The sequence below is a fragment of the Ursus arctos genome, unplaced genomic scaffold (assembly GCF_023065955.2).
Source record: "Ursus arctos isolate Adak ecotype North America unplaced genomic scaffold, UrsArc2.0 scaffold_4, whole genome shotgun sequence".
Classification (NCBI taxonomy): Eukaryota; Metazoa; Chordata; class Mammalia; order Carnivora; family Ursidae; genus Ursus; species Ursus arctos.
The window spans coordinates 51,858,234-51,875,108 of NW_026623056.1; the positions used below are offsets into that span (position 1 = coordinate 51,858,234).

The following is a 16,875-nucleotide window of genomic DNA, read 5'->3' on the forward strand; positions in this document are numbered from 1 at the left end:
AACTATTCTACTTTGGGTATTACTAATTTAGGTATGATTTAGAGAAATACAAAGGTTCTACCTTAAGATACTTCTCTACCTAAAATCCCTCCTTTCTTTACCAACCCAATATCACAGAACCACAAATTCCAAATCAAGAGACATTTCATAAAATCGACTCTTCTTCTGATTCCAAAGTAAGGAGGGTTTTACTCAAATATGTAGTGTTTCACTCCTGGGTAGAGGGGCTGGTAGCCCTGAGTACTGAGGCATTTCAAGGGCTTTCTCAAGTTCTCCTCTATAAGATTCCTTTTTCAGCACCAAGGTTAGCTCTAAAAGTTCTCTTCTGAGCTCTACTATCTCCTTGTTCCATATTTTGTTTCTCTTTCTAGAGGCAGTATATTTCTCTGCCTCTTTGTTAGGCCTTTCTCCATAGATACCTTCTTTTAAGAAAGGGAAAACTGGAAAACTGACAAGAGAAGGACATCTTGCAGCAGAGGGAAGTAGGTGGGTGGACAGAACAAAGTTCAAATTAATATAAGGTAGGCACTAAAATACTATCTAATATATAAGCTCTGGTTATCCTTATTGGAATATTTTGGTAGAAAGGCACATCAGAGTTAAATATATCCATAAGAAACTGCTTTCCAAATAAACAATGTATAATGATTTCAGAAACTAAATACTGAATAATTCAATTGTATTAGTACATCCAAATAAAATTAATATTTACATTCTTATATACTCATATAAGCCAGTATTTGTTGTGTATATACTAAGTACCTGGTACTATTATTATTCTAGGGGTTACAGAGTGAACGAAACTGAGAAAATCCCAGCTCTCATGGTGCTAATGCACTAGTATAGGAAAACAGACTATAAAACAAGCAAAACCCAAAGAAGACCTCGTAAGAGAATTATAAAGCAAAGTATATTAAAAAACAAGAGACAGGGGAGTAAGATATAATGGTATTTTGGAGGGTTATCAAAAGAGCTCTCTCTCCTGAAGGAAGTACAATAGCAAGCCAGGAAAATCATTCTGGAGACTGACTCAGACAAAGGGACTAACAAGTGCTGAAGTCCTGAGATGGGATTGTGGTTGGCTGATTCAATGTGCAGAAGGATATCAGAGTGCTTGAAACTGGGTGACTAAGTGGGCTAAATTATTCTTTTAAAGAGTTGTTTATATTTTTGTATCCTCAGAAAGATTTGAAAAGTTTTTTTTTTTTAAAGATTTATTTATTTAAGTAATCTCTACACTCAATGTGGGGCTGAAATGCACAACTCTGAGGTCAAGAGCTGCAAGCTCTGACTGAGCCAGCCAGGCGCCCCAAGATTGGAAAAAGTTTTAACAATAATACATTCATGAATACCTGCACTGCTACAATTCTATACAACTAAATCCTTAGCTTACACCCTATTATGTTAGGTGACTTACACAATGTGCTTAGCAAAGAAGAAATGAAGCTCAGAGATTTTTTCAGAATGCTATAATGAATAGTATATATAAAACATTACCAAATATGCCACGGTTTATCTTTGATGTTCTCTAAACACAGCAGCTGAGACACTTTTACAGATGTCACTGCATCTCTAAGATCCATTTTGTTTGCAAAGAATAAGATTGGTATTCGGCGGTGCTTAATATCTAAAAGACAAAGTAAGACTATCATCACACTTCCAGCTTTTTGGTCATTTCCCCAAATTCTTAAAATTAAAATTCACTGAAACTGTTTTCCAACCACTTCTTTCTGTATCACATATATGCAAACATTTAAAGACATAAACTGTCAAGAATGTATTTGAATATGAGAATTAACAAAATACTTCTTCTTAAGACTGTCTGCCCTCTGGGATGCCTGGGTGGCTCAGTCCGTTAAGCATCTGCCAAAATCTTAAATTAAAAAAAAGACATCTGCCCTCTCGTTGGAGCTTTAAAACAAAGATGAGTGAGGTGGGAGGAAGTTGGGGCTCAGTAAGCAGTTACTCAGCAGTACCTACACAGGGGTCAGATATCTTGTTTTGTTTTTACTGTCAATAGAAAGGAGTCAAACTTCAAATGAAAATAGAAGGGAGACAAACTAGATCTTGATTTTAGATTTTAGTCACAGGTTAGAAGTGATAAACTAGATACTTTATTTTTATTTTATTTTATTTTTTTTTTAAAGATTTTTATTTATTTGACAGACAGAGAGAGACAGCCAGTGAGAGAGGGAACACAAGCAGGGGAAGTGGGAGAGGAAGAAGCAGGCCTCCAGCAGAGCATGGAGCCCAATGCGGGGCTCGATCCCAGGGACCTGGGATCACGCCCTTAGCCTAAGGCAGACGCTCAACGACTGATCCACCCAGGCGCCCCTAAACTAGATACTTTAACAAGATATTTTACCTTGTTACAACTTTGGAAACATTTTCACTGTTTTGAATAGCTAATACATTTAAATAGTTCAAAATTCAGAAGACACAAAATGGTACACAGTAAAAGAATCTCCCTCCCACCTGTTCCAGGCCATCTACTTGTCCTCTCTAGAAGAGGTAACCTATATCACCTATTACTTGACATCTCTTTAGAAATATTTGCAGACTTATTATATATTATTCTTTATACAAATAGTAGCAGACTATTCAGTTTTATATCTTTTGCTTTTCACTTAATTTTATATCTTAGAGCCTGTCCCATACCAATACATAAAGAGCAGTTTCTTCACTATTTTAACAGCTGCAGAATATTCTGCCTTTTAGTATATGTACCATAATTTGTTTAATCAGTACCCAGTGAGATATATTTGTATTGTTGCCAACATTTAAAACTATAAGCAATGCTGAAATGAATAAAAGTGTACATAGCAAATTTTGTACATGGGCAGTATGTTTGTAGGATAAATTTGGGAAGTAGAGTTGCTGGTTAAAGGATATGTAAATTGCTATTTTGACAGTGATTACTGAAAGGCCTTCCTTTAAAATGTATCAATTTACACATCAACAATATGTAAGAACGAACATTTCCAGTGCCCTTGCCAAGACTGTTATCAAACCTGTTGTTCTTTTTGATAGAGGATAGTTAAAAGGGATATCAGAATATGTTTGTTTTGATAAAGGTCAATAATTTTTCTATATATTCAAAAGATGCTTGTATTTCTTTTTTTATGAACTATCTTATCCTGCCTTCTCCCCATTTTTTTTTAAGATTTTATTTATTTTTTTGAGAGAGAAAGAGAGGGAAAGCAGGAATGGGGGTGAGGGGCAGGGGTAGAGGGAGAAGCAGAGTCCCTTCTGAGCAGGGAGCCCGACTCAGGGCTCCACCCGAGGACCCTGGGATCATGACCTGAGCCGAAGGCAGACACTTAAATGACTGAGCCACCAGGCGCCCCTCCCCATTTTTCAATTAAGTTTTTCTTTTCATTTTTTTTTTTAAAGATTTTATTTATTTGATACAGAGAGCACAAGCAGGGGGAGGGGCAGGCAGAGGGAGAGGGAGAAGCAGGTTCCTTGCTGAGCAGAGAGCCTGGTGCAGGACTCCATCCCAAGACCTTGGGATTATGACCCAAGCCGAAGGCAGATGCTCAACCGACAGAGCCACCCAGGCGCCCCTAACTTTTTGTTTTCTTATTGATTTGTAGGAACACCATAAGTAGTAAGAAAAAAGTCCTGTAGCTGTGATATGAACTGCAAATATTTCCCCTTGCTTGTCATTTGTCTTTTACTGCTCATGGTTTGTTTTGTAATTAAAAACTTTTTATGTAGTCAAATTCATCAATCTTTTCTTTTAGGATTCTGGGTTCTGTGTTATAGTTGGAAAGGCCTCCTCTTGCCCCAGAATTATTTTAAACTTCTCCCATAGTTTCTTCTACTGCTGCATTGGTGTGATTTTTACATTTAAATATTGAGTCCAGCTAGAATTTACCCTGGAGCAGAGAATGTCAGAATGGATAAAAAAGCTACACATAACTATATGATGTTTACAAGAAACACACTTTGAACATAAGGACACAAACAAGCTGAGAGGAAAAGGATGGAAAAACATGCATACATTTAAATGTAAGATGGCTAGTATGGCTACACTATTACCAGAAAAAGTAGTGTTCAAGATGAAGGGAAAAAGACAGGCATTTGCTGTCGTTGTTTGCTGTGCAGTTTATTATATGTCAGTGCTTTTTTAAAGTTTTTATTTAAATTCCAGTTAACATACAGTGTAATATTAGTTTCAGGTGTACAATATAGTGACTCAACACTTTCTTTTTTTCCCTCTAGTTGATTTATCTTTATTTTCTTTCGCATACAATGCTATTTTACATTAAAGAGGGATTTCATTATATTATGAAACACTTCCATACAACACTCCGTGCTCATAAAACACCCAGTGCTTATCACAACAAGTGCCCTCCTCAATCCCCATCACGTATTTAGCCCATCCCCGACCCATCTCCCCTCTGGTAGCCATCAGTTTGTTCTTTATAGTTAAGAGTCTGCTTCTTGGTTTGCCTCTCTCTCTTTGAAAAAGACAGGCATTTAAAAATGATCAAAGTGTCACTCACTTAAGAAGACAAAACAATTTTAACTGTATATGCATCTAATAAATGAGCACTATCAACTGACATTTATAGATCCTTCATCCAACAACGCAAAATACATATTTCACTTAATTGCAGATGGACCATTCACCTAGCCAGACCACATACGATGATCCGATATTTCTAAGGATGAAATCATACAGACTATGTTATTCCATCAAATGGAATTAAGTTAGAAATCGATAACAAAAAGAAACCTAGAAAATTCCCATATATTTGGGAAATTAAATACACTACTCAATAATCTACAGACCAAAACAGAACTCACAAGGTAAGTTAGAAAATACTTCAAACTAAATTAATAAAGGAAACAAACATATCAAAATTTGTGACATATAACTAAATCCTTAGAGAATATGTATTGCCTTAAATGCTCATGTTAGAGAAGGTGTAAAATCAATGATTTCCACTTCCATCTGAAAAAGGTAATAGACAATGAAATATAATGTAAGTATAGAAAAAGCATAATAAAACAAAGAACAGAAATTAACAAAAATTTTTAAAAAACCAACAGAAGAAATTAACAAAGCCAGAGTTCTTAAAAAGTTAATAAAACCAACAAACTCTCTAAAAATTGAGTAAGAAAAAATGGAGGAAACAAATTATTAATATCAGAAATACAGGAAGATACACAGATCTTACAGATATTAAAAGGACAGTGAGAGAATATTATAAACAGTTTTATGTCACTAACTTGACAACATAGACAAATTTTAAAATCTGGTCAAAATTACCAAAAGTGACTCAAGGAGAAATACAAAACTTTAATAGCCTTATATCATTTAATGAAATTTAACTCCTAATTCTTAGTCCCTCTTACTCCCCCATACTCCTGCACACACACAAAATCCCAATTCATTTGTATATTCTATCCAACATTTATCCAATCCAAAAAATAAAATAAAAAGAGAAAGAGTAAATATTTTCCAACTCATTTTATAAGGCCTCTATCGCCCTGATGACTAAAAGCATTTTAAGAAAGTTATAAACCAAAAACATTATGAGCACAAAAACAAAAATTTTTAATAAAATGTTAGCAAATCCAACTCAATGATATATCAAAATGTTAATATTCAATGGTCAAATGAGGTTTAACCCAGCAATGTAAGTTTGGTTTAATATATGTGAATACAGTATAATATTACCATTGTAACAGATGTAGAAAAAGCATTTGGTAAATAATAACACTGGGTTATAATGGAAACTTTTGAAAAATTAGGAATAACAGAAAATTTCCTTGACCCAATAAAGATATAAGCAAAACCCTAGTTAGCACCAAAATTAATGGTAAAATATTAAATGTAAAGAATGGGAATAAGATACAGAAACAACCTAAGTGTCTATCAATGGATGAATGATAATGATAGTGAATAACATGGGTTTGAATTGTGCAGGTCCACTTATATGTTCTTTTTTTTTCAATAAATATATTGAAGAACATTTTGGAAATTTGCAACAATTTGAAAAATCCTGTAAACAAATCACGAAGCTTAGAAACACTGAAAGAAAATTAAGAAAAGGTTAGGCATCTCATGAATGCATAAAATATACATAGAGATGATTTTATCACTTGCTACCATAAAAGGTATACAAATCTATTATAAAAAGTTAAAATTTATCAATACTTATACACACATAGACCAAATATGGCAGCATTCACAGTTGAGAGAAACGCAAACAAGTGTAAAGATAGAGTATTAAATCATAACTGCATAAAATTAACTGTAGTAATACTGTACCACTGTAATAATTTCATAGCCATCTCTTGTAGCTATTGCAGTGAGCTCAAGTGTTGGAACTATCTGCTTAAAATGCCATGTGATACTAATCATCTCTATGTGAGCAGTTCCTCTCTCCAGTAAATCATGTTATCACAGAAAGCTATCTCCCACAGTTCTCACATATTTTTTCATCTTATTTTGTGTAATACTGTAAACCCTGAATTACACCATGGGACCCATACAAAGTGCCACCAGTCATGCTGGAAGTGCTTTTCTCCAGAACTGGAGAAAAGTCATGACATTACAAGAAAAGGTTGATATGCTTAATATGTACCATAGATTGAGGTCTGCAGCTGTGGATGCCCACCATTTCAAGATAAATGAACCCAGTATAAGGGCCACTGTGAAAAAAGAAAAGGAAATTCATGAAGCCATTGCTATAGTTACACCAGCAGGTGTGAAAATCTTGTACTTTTCATGAAATACCTTTTTATCTTGTATTGAAAATGTAGCTTTTATGTGGGTACAGAATTGCTATAAGAAAGGCATACCTATAGATTCTAATATGATTCAAGAAAAAGTGACATTATATGAACATAAAGCAATAGGAAGGTGGAGAATTTAATGCTAATTAAAAATGGTTTGGCAAGTTTAGAAAGAGGTCTGCCTTTAAAAATGTCAGGATAACAGGAGAAGCAGCTTCCACCTTCCAAGAGGTAACAGACAGAATTTCCATATGCCATTAAGAAAATTCCTGGGAAAAAAGGATATCACCTGAACAGGTTTTTAATGCAGGAAAAAGTACTCTATTCTGGAAAAAAAATGCCACAGAGGACATTCATTAGTAAGGAAGAGAAGCAAGCGCCAGGATTTAGGGCAGGAAGACAGCAGGAATAAGACAAAACTTACCATTTCTATTCGATACTGTACTGAAGGTCCTAGCCAGTGCAATAAGACAGGAAAAAGAATAAAAGGCATAAAGGCTAAAAAGGAAGCAGAATTTTTTTTGTTGTTGACTTTAGACATAGAAAATTCTAAGAAATCTACAGAAAAACTATTAGAATAAATATATTTAACAACATCCCTGAACACAAAGTCAGTATTTTGACATACTAGCAATGAACCATTAGAATATGAAATAAAATATACTATTTATAATAGCTTCAAAAAAATAAAAACTTTATGGATAAATTGAATGAATGATGTGTAAGACCTCTACAGAAGACCATAAAAGATAGGGAAATCGAGAAAAGCATAAACATATTAAGTGACATACCATGCTCATCAGTTGGAACATTCAGTGTTAAGTCCAACATTAAGATGTCAACTATCCCCAAATATGATTAAAATAAAATTTCAGGTTTTAAAAAAAATTAATAAGCTGATTTAAAAACTTCTTTGAAATATTAGAATACTTAGAACTACCAAAATCATCTTGAAAAAGTAGACCAGGGTTGGAAGATTTATCCTATCTGACTTCAAAATTTATTATAAATCCAAGGTAACAAGCCAAATGTAAAAGGACATAAAAGAGATCAATGGAAAAGAACACAGAGTCCAGAAATAGGTGCACATATATACAGTCAAATTAAATTCAATAAGTGTGAAAGTCAAATGATTCTGACAAGTGATTCAGTGAAAAAAAATTTTTTTCCAACAAATACATTTTGGGATAATTGGATATCTGTAAGAAGAAAGTGCAAAAATTAATTCAGGATGGATGCCAGGCCAAACATAAAAGCCAGAACTATGAAGCTTCTAGAAGAAAACATGGGAGAGTATGTTAGTAATCTTAGGGTAGGCACAGATTTTTTAGAGAGTACATAGAAAGCCTATATTTAAAAGAAAAAATTGATAAATTATACTTCATCAAAATTAGATATATTGGTTTATTAAAAGATATTGTGAAGAAAATAAACAGGCAAGTCACAGACTGATGAGAATTCAAAACACATATAGTTAACAAACGTCTTCTATCTAGAACTTATAAAGAAATGTTAAATTTCAATAATAAGACAAACAACCAAATTAATGAATGGGCAAAAGATTTAAAAAGACATTTTATAACAGAATGTACAAGATTGGCTACTAGAATATGCAGGAAGTGCTCAACATTAATAATCATCAGTAAAATACAAATTAAAGCACAATGAGATCCTATTATACTCAGTAGAAAGGCTAAAATGAAAAACAACAACATCAATCATTGGAGAGGATATGCAGAAACTGGAACTCTCATTTATGTTACTGACAATGTAAAATAGTATGAGCACTTTGAAATTCTTTAAATATCACCTATACATCTATCCTATGATCCAGCAGTATCATTCCTAGGAATTTTCTGAAGAGAAATGAACACATGTCTATAAAAAGCCTTTTACAAGAATGTTCATACCAGGTTTATTCATACTAGCCCTAAATTAGAAACAGTCTAGATGTCGCTCAACAGGATACTGGATAAACAAACTGTGGTATACATACATAATAGAATGCTACATGGGAATAAAAAGGAATAATCAAGTGATATACACAACCACATAGATGACTTCCCAAAACATTATGCCAATAAAAAAACTTATGTATGAAAATGTATGTGCTTTTACCCCCATTTATATGAAACTGTAGAACAGGCAAAATTAATCTGGGGATAGAAATCAGATTAGTTCTCTGGTACGAGATGTAAAGTGTTGACTGGGAAGGGGTGTGAAAGAACTTTCTGGGGTAATGAAAATGTTGTTTCTTGACAGGCAGTGTAGTTATATGAGTGTATGCATTTGTCAAAATTACTGAACTATATACTTAAGATATGAGCATTTGACTGTAAACAGTTTATACTTCAATTTAAAAAAATTCATATATAGGGTGACTGAATGCATTAAAAAAACAAGACCCATCTATATATTGCCTACAAGAGACTACTTCAGAACCTAAAGACACAGACAAACTGAAAATGAAATCATGGAAAAAGATATTCCATGCAAATAGAAGGAAAAGAAAGCTGGGGTAGCAGGACTTATGTCAGATAAAATACATTTTAAAACAAAGATTGTAACAAGACATAAAAGCACTGCATAATGATAAAGAAATCAATCCAACAAGAGGATATAATAATTTTAAATACCAACGCACCCAACATAGAAACATCTAATATATAAAGTGAGCATTAGCAGACATAAAAGGAGAAATTCACAGTAATACAAGAATAGTAGGGGGCTTTAAGACCCCATTTACATCAGTGGATAGATCATGTAGACAGAAAATCAATAAGGAACTTTGTTCAGTGGCTTTGAATGAACACATTAAACCAGGTGGGTCTAATAGATATATACAGAATATTCCATCCCCAAACAGCAGAATACATTCAAGTACACATGGAATATTCTCCAAGACAGATTACATGTTAGGCCACAAAACAAGTCTCAATAAATTTGAGGAGACTCAAATCATAGCAAGCATCTTTTCTGATCACGACGGTGTGAAACGAGAAATCAATTACAAGAAAATGAACAGAAAAAAACACAACTACACGGAGACTAAACAACCAATGGGTCAATGAAGAAATCCAAAAGGAAATAAAAAAATACTTAGAGACAAATAAAAATGAAAACACAATGCTTCAAAATTTTAGGGAAACAGCAAAAAGCAGTTCTTTTTTTAATAAAGATTTTATTTTTATTTAAGGAAGTGAGAGATAGCATGAGGGTGGGGGGAGGGCAAAGGGAGAGAGAGAGAATCTCAAGCAGACTCTGCACTGAGTGCAGAGCCCAATGTAGAACTTGACCTCAGAACCCCAAAATCATGACCTGAGCCAAAAATCAAGAGTCAGACACTTTACTGACTGAGCCACCTGCGCACCCTGAAAAAGCAGCGGTTTATTTTATTTTTTAAGATTTCTGTTTTAAGATATCTTTTTTTGAGAGAGAGAGTATGCAGAGTGCTGGAGGGGCAGAAGAAGATAGAGAAGGAGAGAAGCAGGGCTCACTTCCCATGACCCATGAGACCATGACCTGAGGTGACATCAAGAGTCCAAAACTTAACCAACTGGGTGGCTACCCAGGCACCCCTCACAAAAGCAGTTCTAAGAGGGAAGTTTATAGCAATACAGGCCTACATCAAGAAACAACAACAACAAAAAATCTCCAAATAAACATTATAATCCTTTACCTAAAAGAAATAGAAAAAGAACAACAAACAAAGCCCAAAGTTACTAGGAGTTATGAGGAGTTACTACAGTCAGAAATGAAAGAGGAGAAGAACTGAAGTAGAACCACAGAAATACCAAGGATTATAATAGACTGCTATGAAAAATTATATGCCAACAAACTGGACAACCTAGAACAAATGGATAAATTCCTAGAAACATAAAATCTTCTAAGACTGAATCAGGAAGAAACAGAAAATCTGAACAGACATTGCTAGCAACAAAATTGAATCAAAAATCAAAAGACTCCCAATAAACAAAAGTCCAGGACCAGTGGGTTTCACAGGTGAATTCTACCAAACATTTAAAGAAGAGTTAATACCTATCCTTCTCAAACTATTCCAGGAAAGAAACCTTCCAAATTCATTCTAAGAGACCAGCATTACTGATACCTAAACCAGAAAAAACACTCTAAAAAAATATTACAGGTCAATATTCTTGATGAACACAGATGCAAGCAAAATATTCGCCAATCGAACTCAACAATACATTAAAAGGATCAATATACCATGATCGAGTTAGATTTATTCCAGGGATGCAAGGATGGTTCAATATTAGCAAATCAATCAACATGATACAGCCCATGAACAAAATAAAGGATAAAAACCATATGACAGATGCAGAAAAAGCATATGACAAAATACAACATCAGTTTATAATAAAGAAAACTCTCAGCAAAATGGGGTTAGAGAGAACATACATCAACATAATAAGGCCACATATGAAAAACCCACAGTTAATATAATACTAAATGGTGGAAAACAATGTTTTTCCTCTAAAATTAGGAACAAGACAATAATGTCTACTCTTGCCACTTTTATTCAGCATAGTATTATAAGTTGTAGCCACAGTAATTTGACAAGAAATAAAAGGCATACAAACTGGCAGGGAAAAGCAAAACTGTCACTCACTGTTTGCAAACAACATCGTATATACAGTAAACCCAAAAGTTCTAACAAAAACTATTGGAACTAATAAATGAATTCAGTAAAGTTGCAGGATACAAAATTAATATACAGAAATCTATTGTATTTCTAAACACCAATAATGAAGCAGCAGAAGGAGAAATTAAGAAAACAATCCTATTTACAACTGCACCAAAAAAAATAAAATGCCTAGGAATAACCTTAACCAAGGAGGTGAAAGACTTGTACTCTGAAAACTGTAAGCCACTGATGAAAGAAACTGAAGACAACACAAACAAATGGGAAGATATACTATGCTCATAGATTAGAAGAATATTGTCAAAATGTCCATACTACCCAAAGCAACCTACAGATTTAATGCAATTCCCATCAAAATACCAATAATATTTTCCACTGAAATAGAACAAATAATCCTAAAATTTGTATGGAACCACAAAAGACTCCAAAGTAATCTTACGAAGAACAAAGCTGAAGGTATCACAATCCCAGATTTGAAGCTACAGTACAAAACTATAGTAATCAAAACAGTATTGTTCTGGTACAAAAATATGATGAAACAGAATAGACAGCCCAGAAACAAACCCATGCTTATGTGGTCAATTTATCTACAACAAAGGAGGCAAGAAAATACAATGGGAAAAGATAGTTTCTTCAATAAATGCTGCTGGGAAAACTGGACAGCTACATGCAAAAGAATTAAACTGAATCACTTTCTTACACCATAAATAAAAATAAACTCAAAATGGATTAAAGACCTAAATGGAAGACCAAATCCATGAAACTCCAATAAGAAGACATAGTAATCTCTTGGGCATCAGCTGTAGCAACATTTTTCTGGATATGTCTCCTCAGGCAAGGGAAACGAGCAAAAATAAACTACTGGTACTACATTAACCTAAAAAGCTTTTACGCAGTGAAGGAAACCATCAACAAAATGAAAAGGTAACTTACTGAATGGGAGGAGATATTTCCAAATCATATATCTGATAGGAGATTAAGATCTAAAATATATAAAGACCTCATACAACTCAACGCCAAAAGACACTAATAATCCAACTTAAAAATGGGTGGAGGACATAAATAGACATTTCTCTGAAGAAGAAATACAGATGGCAAACAGAAAAGATGTTCAGTTAATCATCAGGGAAATGCAAACCAAAACCACAGTGAGATATCACCTCATACCAGCCAGAATGGCTAGTATCAAAAAAACAAGAAATATCAAGTGTTGGTGAGAATGTAAAGAAAAGGGAACTCTCATGTACTATTGGTGGGAATGTAAATTGGTGGAGCCACTGTGGAAAACAGTATGGAGGTTCTTCAAAAAGTTAAAATTCTTAGAAAGACCATACAAGCCAATAATTCCAGTACTGGGTATTTATTCCAAGAAAACAAAAACACTATTTTGAAAAGATATATGCACTCTTACGTGTATTACAGCATAATTTACGGTAGCAAGATATGGGAGCAACCTAACTGCCCATCATCAGATGAACAGATAAGAAGATGTGGTAAACAACTGAATAATAGTCATAACGGATGAGATCTTGCCATTTGTGACAATGTAGGTAGATCTAGAGAGTATTATGCTAAGTGAAATTAACTCAGATACAGAAAGACAAATACCATTATTTCACTTATATGCAGAATCTAAAAACCAAAACAAATGAACAAAAACACAACAAAACAAAAACTCATAAATACAGAGAATAAACCGGTGGTTGCCAGAGGGGATGAGGTGGGAGGGATGGGTGAAATAGGTGAAGGGGATTAAAAGCTACAAACTTCCAATTATAAAATGAATAAGTCACCGAGATAAAAAGTACACCATAGGGAATATAGTCAATAATATTGTAAACTTTGTACGGTGACAGACGGTAACTACCCTAATCATGGTGAGCACCACATGACGTATAGAACCGTTAAATCACTATATTATACACCTGAAACTAACTTAACATTGTATGTCAACTATACTTCAGTAAAAAAGCAAAATTAAATTAAAAAATTTTTAAAGTTCATGTATACCTCAGCTGAGAAATCCTTCTTTGGGAATCTATCCCCCAAAATTAATGCATTAGTACATAAAGATAACTTACTTGGACAAGGCTTCAGTTGAGGAAACCAAGGTTTCCATTTTATTTGAAACTGATTTTATAGGAATCATTCCATCTTACTGGTCAACATTATAACAGTTTTTGAGGAGAAAGTGGAAAGATTAACACAAAGGGAATGCATAATCAAAAATGCATTCTCAACCCAGATAAAAGATTGTTAAATTTTTAAAAGTGAGAGAGTCACATAAAATGTACAGGCTAGATAATTATTACCCCAAATATATGAATAAGCTTAAGGTTGTTCACTAAAAATACCAGTTATTGTGGTTAAACAGGAAGAACTGTTAGAAAGTCCCACACTATTTCCATTTTATTTCTAACAAATCCACACTTCATTTAAACCATCACCTCTTCCTAAAAGTCATAGCACAAAGACCACTTAAATCTTTTCCCATGAGTAAAGCTAGAAATGCAGAGTTCCACAATACTCACTGGAGAATTGTGTTTAGAGAAAAAAAATACCTAATAATAGGTAAATAATAGAATAAATGGTGGTATATTCATAGTATGGCATATTAGGCACTATTAAAAAAAATAATTACATATATGCATTTTGACTTGAAAGGATTTCCATCATTTAGTGTTCTCCGAGAATAGGTAGATGCAGAAGAGTGTAGAGAATATGACCCCATTTTAGTAAATAATAATGAGAAAAAGTACCAAATGGTTAATACTGGTATCTTGAAAAGAGGGTAGGGCTGGCAGTTACAGTTACTGTTTAAAAATAGAAAAGATCCATTTTAGAAGAATTCTCAGAATATGTAAGAAATGCTGTGTAATCATACATATATATACATGTATGAAAAGATGGTAACCAAAATAATTCTAATGAGTATTGAAATACATGGATTTTTACTTCCTTCTTTCTTCTTTTCCTGTCTCCATTTTTTTGCTATTGACAATATTATTTATGCAATCAGAGGAACATTTTTATTTTGGGGGAAATAAAGGTCGGAGACCTGAAAAACACTGCAAAAAGCTTTGAAATTTAAAAAATACATGGTGCTATGGAGGTAGATATGAATTCTGAATAATTACTGTATTTTAAAATTCAAAAACAAAGGGGAGTAATATACTCATTAATGTAGAGAGCTGCTGAATCATTATATTGTACACCTGAAACTAGTAGAATGCTGTATTTATGTTTCAATTAAAAATATGTAAATATTTTAAATAAGAGATAATTACATAGAATAAACAACACTTTCTGCCAAGACCAAAGAACAAAAAAAATCTTATGTAAACAGACCTTAAAGCACAGATATCACAGACATACACATATACCTGGATGATTCAGCAGAGTATCAAGTTCTTCTTTGGCCACAACCATTCTTAATCTATCACTACTATCAATGACAAAAATAATGGCTTGTCCTTCTCTATATAAGGAATGAGAAAAATTAAAGATGAACTTATACATTTTTCCACGTTTAGCATTCATTTGCATTTCCTAACCTGTGTATTATCTTTTCATTATGTGTTAGATTATATGAGTGACTAATATATTACCATTAGTCACATTTCACATAAAATAATTTCTTCTCAATTGGTTGATAATATGGTAAATTTAATGACTTATTTCATAATTTTTAAAAATTACAAGTAAAACTATAATCCTATTACACAGATGCAATCATTATTACTATTTTGGGGTAAATAAATTTTGACATTTTCTTTGTGTATATTCACATATGAGTACCTACATTTGTATTTAAATGGAATCTTGCTATTTTATACCTTGCCTTTCGGATATATATATATTTCCTTGATCTTTTTTTTGCAGTATAGTTTGAACTACTTTTGTATGAAACATTAAGCCTCTATATCGGTGTTTCTCCAATATTTCTTGTCATAACCATAGTGAGAAATACATTTTACATTAAGATGCAGTAGACACTTAAGTATATGGAACTGTATTTGAAATAAGTTTCCAGAAATAATACTTACAAATAGCTTTTATTTTATTCTATTCGATTTTTTTAAAGCTGATAACCAGCCACTGAACTGGCTTATGGATTCACTTACAGATCACAGTGGCATTTATCACAGATTCCCTCTGCATCTTTCTTTTAATGATTATAAAGTATCCCATTGCACGGATATGTCATCAAATACTGTGGACTTAGAGATGAATTTTAGTTTTTTTTACTGTGGAAAACTTGGGAATAAACATCCTCCTAAATACATTTTTTAAATTTCTTGGTATCTTAAGACTTGTAATTAGGAATAAAATTTCTAGGAATACATGTAAAATTTAAAGTTTTAGATAAACATTGACAAACTGTATTCCAGAAATACTTTATTGATTTATACTACCAGTACTTTTCCCACCCCCTTTCCAGCATGGCTCTTAACATTTTTTTCCATTTTTGCCATTCTAACAGCATAATATTTTACACTGTATTTCATTCATTGCTAGTAAAGTTCAATATCGTTGCATATATTTAATAGACATTTTACCTTTTTCTGTGAATCACTTATTCCAGTTATAAATTAAGATTTTAAAAGTTCAATATCATTAGCAATCACATGAATATAAAAATAAAATAACTGAGTAACATCTTCTATCACTTTAAAAAAATGAACATAGGTTATCACTAGTCATATATTACTAGTAGCCATAGAAACTGATATGATTGGAAATATCTACCAACAGTTTAAAAATGTTCAATCTCTTTGAGCCAGTAATTTTATTTCTGGAGTTTATTCTAAGGAAACGTGAACTACGACAAAGATCTATGCAGTAAGACCTGTTAACTGAAGGACTGTTTATAATCTTCAAAAACTGAGAATAGCTTTTATGTCCAATAACAGAATGATTTTAAAAACAGGCATAGGCATATGAAAAAATAATAAGCAGCCAGGCATTAGTTATATTCTTTGTATGTTTTTCCTGATTTATTCTTATAATTGAATGTTAACTGAAAAAGCAGGATAAAAAACTATATATGGTACATAATTGAGAAGACTCCCTTCTCAATTATGTAAGGCATATATTTTATATTACAAAAATGAAGAAAAACACAAAAGAGATTAACAATGGTAAATTTATTAGTAGTGAAATTTATAGAAAAATTTTTTATTCTTCCTATATTTTCCAAATATTAAAAAATGTATATTCCTTATATTTTATACTTTATTAGTTTTTCATATTATAAAGATAATATGCAATGACAAAGTAAACTTCCCTTATAATCTTATTGTTCCAAAAACAAATGCTATTAATGGTTTGGTGCACATGCCACTATATTTTTTTTCTTCTCTATATATTCTTAGTACATATTTTTGTTAAGAGCAGTATTTTTCTTTTTATAATTGACACATGTCATTATAAACAGTATTCAAAACATATTCTTCTATATA

At 32.7% G+C, this 16,875-nt stretch overlaps 1 protein-coding gene across 2 annotated transcripts in view; it reads right to left on the reverse strand.

The window, feature by feature from the left end:
- Positions 1 to 16,875, reverse strand: part of ARL6 (ADP ribosylation factor like GTPase 6) — a 43,408-nt gene that overhangs the window by 13,899 nt on the left and 12,634 nt on the right. For both annotated transcript variants that reach the window (XR_008957310.1, XM_026491649.4), the window contains exons 5-6: positions 14,797 to 14,891; positions 1,498 to 1,627 (exon numbers count right to left, since the gene is read on the reverse strand). Coding sequence is in view for 1 of the 2 variants with exons in the window: in XM_026491649.4 (XP_026347434.1) it covers positions 1,498 to 1,627; positions 14,797 to 14,891 (225 nt within the window). In the remaining variant the exon portion in view is untranslated. The remainder of the gene's footprint in view (positions 1 to 1,497; positions 1,628 to 14,796; positions 14,892 to 16,875) is intronic.